Source organism: Berghia stephanieae, chromosome 12 (assembly GCF_034508935.2).
Source record: "Berghia stephanieae isolate SIO BIC M18660-M18661 chromosome 12, UCSD_Bste_1.3, whole genome shotgun sequence".
NCBI classification, from domain to species: Eukaryota; Metazoa; Mollusca; class Gastropoda; order Nudibranchia; family Aeolidiidae; genus Berghia; species Berghia stephanieae.
Genome location: NC_088371.1, coordinates 20,668,159 through 20,676,304, shown reverse-complemented (window position 1 = coordinate 20,676,304; position 8,146 = coordinate 20,668,159). Strand labels below are relative to the sequence as shown.

The window sequence follows — 8,146 nt, the reverse complement described above, 5'->3', positions numbered from 1 at the left end:
ATTTAGTAGTATCCTTATCTTTATGGATTAAACAGGGTTACATTAGTTTCGGATAATGAAAAAAATCAGAATTTTGGAATTCTTAACTTATTTTCACTGCACGTAATCCAACACCTAAACTTTTATATCAAAATTATATTCAGGTCAAAATATTACCCCCAATGACTAAATGAATCTGACAATAATAAAAACTCGTACTCAAATTTCAACAGCCATATCATTACTAAGGCCAATTTTGAGATTGGAAAGATGGTCACCTCCCGATATTTATCATTTTCTCAGGCCCCAAACCCTTCTGCTAATAACAAAGGCAATAAGAAGTACATTACAATTAAAATACTACATTAGGTTTAGAATCGTGTTAAAAGCCCTTTACTTTATTGGTGTAGCTTTCAATGAGAACAAACAAATTTGATTTTTTCCCCCACCACAGTCAAAAGTTCGTGGCAGTCTCAATCAGAAATGAGACCCCATAGAAATTTCTCATAAAGACCAAGGCTAAGGGAAATGTATCTTCAGATTCATTATGACTGAAATGAATTGCAACACACAGGAATTACTTACAGAAACAGAAATACATTCCAATTGAGCCTTAGGAAGAAAGTGCAACAACAACTCAGAACTCAGTCATGAATACTCGATATGTATCCATCATCTTCTACTTTCGATTCTGCAGCCCATGTTTTGCTTCCGGTAAACTAAAAATAACGCTCCTTGTTTACACAACAGATGTGAATCTAGTTCCGAATTAAAATTAGGAAAATTCGGAAATTCGAACGCTATCAATCCTTAGTACTTCCGAATTAAAATTCGGAAGCTGTCGTGGAAATAAGTTGAATGGTTAAATACACGTATAATCATAACTGACACAACAGTAGTGTTAATTAAGTGTTTCAGTACATTGAAAATGGATATTCACTACAAATTCTCTTTATGTACAGCAGTATCTCTTATCACAAGAGTTGTTGGTAGTGAGGTATTAAGAAATATTTAAATAGTTTGGGGAAGCTAGAAAATGTCTGAAAAATAGGAAATCCTAATAATTCTGAAGGATTTACATCCCTGAATTAATAAAGACTATCTCTCTCAAAAAACAAAGGACACAATAGCACGAAATTGACCCCATCAAGGGCAGCCGTGCGTTGGAGTTCAGAACCCCCCCCCCCCCCCCCTCATTAGCCGATATACCGTTGCTAAGGGCGCACGATCACCGATTGAAACACCCTTCACCACCCACCACCCGTTGGTAACAACAATATTATACATACCAGGCGCAAGAGGGCCAATTGATTGGGTGTAAGTGAATATTGATAACCCCATTCATGTTTTTAGCTGGTCGGTGGTCGTCGCTAACGACTAATGGTAGCACGGAGGGGGGTTTGATCGTTTAGTCATGGGTGTAATTATATTATCATATTATGTTTATACTAATATGCATCTACAATGAAATAATAATAATAATTTTCACACAGTGCATGAGGTATGGTCTTTGCTTTGTTCCCAAAACGTACCCGAGTTCGACGGTAGACTTCGTAAACTAAAAGCCTGACATTGAGCAAAAAATTACGTCAAAAGACAAGTCTTTGGCCACAAAAGTAAACAAATAGTGAGTTGTATTCAATAGTCCAACCAATGAAATCACTTGTTTCCTTGAGCTCTACTAACGACAACTCACGAGACGGTGCTAAAACCTAAAAATGACGTCAAACTATAAGTCCTAGAGGGTTTTAGTGTCAGGCTATAAACTAAAAGCCTGACACCAAGACTGACTTGTCATTTATTGATGTCATAAATTTTTATAAGTTACTATGTAGTACACTGCGTGATGAGTTATCGTTCTTCTTCTTCTTCTTCTTCTTCTTCTTCTTCTTCTTTCGGCTTATCCCGCATTTTGCAGGGTGCCATAATGAATGCTAGAAAACGGTAAGGGCTGCCTGAAGCCGGTGATCGTAAAATACTAACGAAAAGCATAATGAATGCCACATCTCAATGACCCCGATCTCGATCAGCGCATCATCTTCCTCCAGGCCCAGTTCTTTCATATCATCCTTTACCTTATCCCACCATCTAGTCTTTGGGCGTCCCTTTTTCCTCTTTACCGCTATTTGTAATAGTTATGAGTTATCGTTAGCAGTGCTAAAGTAAACAAATGATCCAATTGGTCGAGCTTGCTATCGTTTACAACACACGATTTGATTTGTTTTCTTTTGTCGTCATTGCCTTGTCTTTTGACGTAAATTTGTTGTCAGTGTCAAGCTATGAGTTCACGAAGGCTACAAGGCTACGGTTCGACTGAATATTGTTCTAAATTGAAGCTCAAGTTTTTCTTTCTTTACTTATTTATGTTATTATGTATTTATTTATTTATTCATTTATTTATTTATATTTGGTTTGTTTATTTTTTTCAACAAACTCGAGTAGTATTAGGTTCAAGCTACAAGTTGAATGTATGCCGACTTTAAACTTTCAAATTATTTAGTTTTGTCACATATACACGAAAGGTAAAAAGGAAGCGGAAATGAGGCCATAGAAAACTTCCGGTATGACCAAAATCGATGGATTTGACCCACTTATTCAAATTTCTGTGTTGGTGATGATAGAATGGCTTGACATGAATGCATTCTTATTAAAAACTACTAGATATTACGTCTTACTTTGAGAGCTAGACATTAATGTAGTGGAAAAACGCATACAATTCTGTTTGTTCTTTTTCTTTCTTAGATTGCTTTAACCAAAGTATTATTATTTGATAGATAGACAGATTGATATAATTATAGATAAACAGGTGTCTATATATATATATATATATATATATATATATATATATATATATATATAGAGAGAGAGAGAGAGAGAGAGAGAGAGAGAGAGAGGGAGAAAGAGATAGAGAGACAGAGAGAGGGGGGGGAGAGACAGAGTGAGAGTGAGAAAGAGAGAGAGAGAGAGAGAGAGAGAGAGAGAGAGAGGGAGAGAGAGAGAGAGAGAGAGAGAGGAGAGAGAGAGAGAGAGAGAGAGAGATAGAGAGAGGGGGCGGGGAGAGTAGGAAGAAAACAAGCACATCTTTGTCAAATAGTTTTTAGATAAAAAAAACATATAAGTATAAAAACGTATAATTGTATGTATTTGAGTCAAACGCTGCCTGTTAGTCATGCCAAGTAAGAGAATCACAAAGTATTAAACACCACAAAAATACACATGAATGTATTAAGAAATGATCATCTGTCTATCCAACAAAAATACTCAAATCCACGATCTACGTCACAGCAATCATTCCGTAAAAGAGGATTGACTCTAATTAACTTCAACTTAACTCACTCAACCCTAACACCGACTATATCCGTAGTTTACCCGGATTACTTTTACCCCATGCCTATTTATGACATTTTTATGAGACAAATTAATTATAGGCATAGTATCAAAGCTAATGTTTTTGGGGTTTTTTTTTGCATGTTAATGACAGTTGAATAAAACTATCTGTGTACATGCTCAAATTTAATACATTTTTTTCCCTCCAATTTTGAAAAGTAGAGGATTGAGTGAGTTAAAACTAATTTCTGAATTTCGTTTCTATTGCAAGGGGAGATAATCCAGCGCCTTATTACTAACCCCAACCTTATCAAACAGGACGGCAGGACGCGATTTGGATGAAGTAGCGACCTATTGTCCTTGGAGAGGTGTTATCGATAACCAAGGAATGAAATCCGTGGGGTCTTTTGATGTCATTGACACGAAACATTTCTTCTGAAGTGATTGATGACCTCCAATCGGTTTGAGAGGCAGTGAAGTGAGTATTGGGGGTGGGGGAGGGGGAGAGAGAACGGTGGAAAGAGGGGGGGGGGGGTATGCCAAACGCAGAGAAGGATAGATCAGAAGAGGCTAATGCGGCAATGGCGTGCGCTTGTGGTATGACATTCGCTTTCTAATCAGAAAGTCCTGAGTTCGAGTCCGGCTCGGAGCGGCGCATGGTCGAGTCCTTGGAAAAGGTTCTTTACTCACATTTTCCCACAGCGTCCTCAGGTGTAAAGTGAGTACCTTAGTGTCAACAGCGTTGTCTCTGTCTGGAAAATGTCTAATATATCGCCAAACAAAATTAAATGTCATGTCTCGCACTACATGCTAAGTGTTGCTGTTGGCTAGGGACCCATTGAAAAGCGCTTTGAGCATGTTTAGTTTAAAATGCGCTAAATAAATGCTCAAGTTCTTTTCCCTGCGCTTCCACGGAATTATGGTGACTGTAAGATTTAATTTTATTACTTGCTGGGTATTACTCGCGGATGAGAACGTGATGGTCAATATCAAAGAGAGAGAAAAGATAAAAAACGACTGGTTTAACTCACTCAATGCTAGAGATTTTTGCTACTTTTCAAAATTGGAAAAAATGTATTCAATATGAGCATATACATAGATAAGTTGGGTTTTTTTTCAACTACGAGCGTACCATTATGTAAAAATTAAAAACATTAACTTTGATACTACGCCTATAATTTGTCTCAGAAAAAAAATGTAATAAATAGGCATGGGGTAAAAGTAACTCGGAATAACTACGGAAATAGTCGGTGTTAGGGTTGAGTGAGTTAAATCACAGAATCTCTCTGCTATCTTTTGGCGGTATGCTTTTTTTTCTCAGTCCGTTAGGGACGATATGGTGAAACGCACGCACCTGTTATAATAGAATGTTCAATCAACTTATAAGGCCTTGAGGGTCCCGATAGCTCAGTTGGTAGAGCACTCGCTTCACAAGCAAAGGAACCGAGATCGATCGCGGGTGCAGTCGAGATTTTTTCTGACCCCCCACCAGCAGTAATTGGGTAGCTGGGTCTTATAGATCTGGCGGAAAGTACTTTGCAATAGACCAGCGTCCTTTCCGCACCAACGCCCATTGTATAATAATAATAATAATAATAATAATAATATAATAATAATAATAAATAATAATAATAATAATAATAATAATAATAATAATAATAATAATAAAGCTAAAATGTCGAAAAACTGAAATCCGGGTTTATGCGCTTACTTATTGAAACTATATTCATCATTCTATTCCATACAACAAACTAACAATAGTTAAATTGAATGGAATATTCATCAATCTAATTAACACAGACAAATGATAAGGACGTTTCAGGTTTCCCCTTTGTCAAAAAACAAACCACGATGAATGAAACACTATGTCGAATGAGATATAAAACAATTGCGTCGCTAAGACTCGTTCGATTTTGTGTTTTTCTTTTTTTCTTTTTTTTTTTTTGTAATGATAGAAATTGTAAACTCCTAGTTTCATATTTGCGGCTATGAAAAATCAATTTCCATCCAGCACCAAGTCCATTCTGACACAATACCGCTTTGACAAGGTGGGACACATATATCAGGAGGCTGTGTCAAAGGGTCGTTTTCGTAACATTAACAGACTCCACAAAAATACGAACGAAAGAGTGACAATGGAGAGGCTTCGTATGTATGGGAACAAAACGAAGCCTCTCCATTTTCACTCTTTCGTTATAGTGGCAGTCCCTAGTTTACCCACAAAAATACGCCGATTCTAAGTTGTTTTCTCGCGGTTAAATAATGAAAAAATATATAAAGTTTTATTTTAAATTGAGCTTTATATAGCGCAATATCCACTAAATGTGCTCAAAGCGCTTTACAAGGTGTCCCTGGTCAACAGCAACATTTAACATGTTGGACGGGACATGACGCCTGTTATTGCAATTTTTCGGACAAAGACAACGCTGTTAACGGACAGGTACTCATTTTACACCTGAGTACGGTGAGATATGTGGGTAAAGAGCCTTTTCCAATGACTCAATCAACTATGCGCCGAGCGCGAGGCTGGAACTCAGGATCTTCCGATCCGAAAGCGAGTGTCACACCAGAAGACCACAATATATCTATAGCTATCTAGCTTCAAAAGTAAAGTAGTTCTTCAGAGCCATTAATTAAGCCCATGGAACCGGAATTCATCCCGGTTTCTACACCGTGAAACGAACAATAGCAAAGAACTTTATTTTTATTTTTTAATTTTGTAAATGTTTTTTTTTTTTTTTTTTGGGGGGGGGGGGTGTCTGCGAATATTACGAAAATGACCTTTAGACGCAGCCAGATATTATATCAATAACAAAAACAAAACAAAACAAAAAAAAATGGCCTTTAGTAAAGTAGATAGACAACGGTCAGATTTTTGGATGAAGTTGTATATATCTGGTGTGAGAGGTGACTTACCACTAACTGTACCGGCTCACTCTGTTCGCTTCCCGATGAGTTGAGGCGTTTGGGGGTGAGTGATCCTATTTTGGGACTAGCTTTTTCCTTAAAGTCCAAATGGTGTGATTCGATCTTTAGGCAAGCAAGCAAGCAAGCAAGCGAGCAAGCAAGCAAGGGGGCGATGCAGGAAGCAGCCCGTTGTGTTCATTGTACCGAGTTCATCAATCGCGGCATTTTAAAAAAATGAGAAATGTTTGGGGGTATTTTAAAAAAAAAAATGGACGGGTGTTGTGGAGTTTGGGTGATTCGGAATGGGGGAAGAGATAGTAGAATAAGATAGGGGTGGGGGCAAAGAGGGGATGGAGGGGGAGGTGGAGGGGAGAAGGGGGGGGGGAGGGGGGTTGAATAAAGACTCGTCATTAGTTTTGGGTGTGGTACAGATTTTCTAAAAAACTTACGAAATCTCCAATTACTTCGCTAAAAAATATTAGATATGAAATCTACATAGATTGTTTAACTATCTATGTCTTTAAAAAACGTTTGAGCTAAAGAAATCTTAATTGGCGACTATCTACGTTATATCTAGACGAGAGAAATTATCAAAAAGAGTTCCCTTTAAAAATAATCTTATATTTAGTTGACAACTGTGTATTTCGAAAGGGGGTGGGGGATTTTAATAAGGCAGTCATAGTTTCAATTAAGTAATGATAAAACTATTTGAAAGCTTTAACTCGACAAAAAGTACTAAATAAAGTCCAAAATGTTATCTTTATCTATTATCATAATGTAAATTTAACCGATTTTCCTTTACAAAAGAAAAAAAATGACCAAAAAATATAGAAAATCTAAAAAAAAAAGTGGAGAAAAGTGCATCATACAAAAGTAACAACGAAATTGAAATTGGGTCAAGACATCTCATGAAATTATCAAAAGTGCACAATGTTAAATGAGCAAAGACATTTAAACAATTGTTGTTATGATGAATTAAAAAAAAAAAGTGTTAAAAACTGAATGCAAAAAAATGTTATTACTTAAAGCGCTTGTCGAGATTAAAGTTCAACCCTTTGTTCGACTTCCTATGATTTTAATCTCTTATTTAAAAGAGGGATGGATTAAATAAAACACAATCATAGTAATATATTACAAAATCTGACAATGTGATTGTTACAGGGTGCAATTTTCAAACACTAACAAGTAAACTAACGTATTGTAATATGAAACACCAAAATTTTTACTCGTTTTCTTTTTTTTTTTTCTTTCTTTCTTTTTAATAATTTTTTTTGGGTGTGTCTCTTCCGATAACTAGATATATTTTTTTTTCTGATCATATATCTAAAAGTTTTATTTTTAATTACTAACAACCAACCACTAAAAAAAATACCCAAACAAACTAACAGTGGTGACAAAACAACGTCAAAACTAAAGGGTATAAAAGATCGAAGTACAATGAACACCAGCGGCAAAATATATATATATATATAGGTAGATATAGTTATATAGTTTGATCTAATAAGAACTTTTCTAACATTCTATATAATATTAATAATATATTATAACCTATAACCCCAAAACGTTTTCATGCCGGTGGGAACTAGATGCCAAAATCACGGATTTTATAGTTAAAATGTGATGAAAATGTTCCTGCTTGAATCTTGAGGGAAAAAAGAATAATAACGATATGTATTGTAATGTAAGCTCCAAGTTATTAAACGAAGACAGATACTGTTGATGTTTCGGGTTTGTTTCACTTTTATCAACAAAACACGATGAATAAAACACTAAGGACGAGTTTTAGTGTTTCGTTCATCGTGTTTTGTTGATAAACGGGAAACCCGAAACATTCACAGATCTGCCTTCGTTTGATAAATTGGAGCTTACATTTCAATACTTATCGTTATTCTTTCAGTTGAAATTGAAATGGGAGATTTTATATTTTCTCACT

The 8,146-nt window shown here is 35.9% G+C and overlaps 1 protein-coding gene across 16 annotated transcripts in view; it reads right to left on the bottom strand.

Annotated features, from left to right (window-relative positions):
• LOC144958343 (uncharacterized) overlaps positions 1–8,146 on the bottom strand; it is a 280,562-nt gene that overhangs the window by 23,469 nt on the left and 248,947 nt on the right. For 13 of the 16 annotated variants that reach the window (XM_078890268.1, XM_078890267.1, XM_078890266.1 and 10 more), the window contains one exon: positions 6,223–6,336. The exons of the other annotated variants lie outside the window; for them this stretch is intronic. In XM_078890268.1, coding sequence (XP_078746394.1) covers positions 6,223–6,336 — 114 coding nt within the window. The remainder of the gene's footprint in view (positions 1–6,222; positions 6,337–8,146) is intronic. 16 annotated transcript variants of the gene reach the window in all.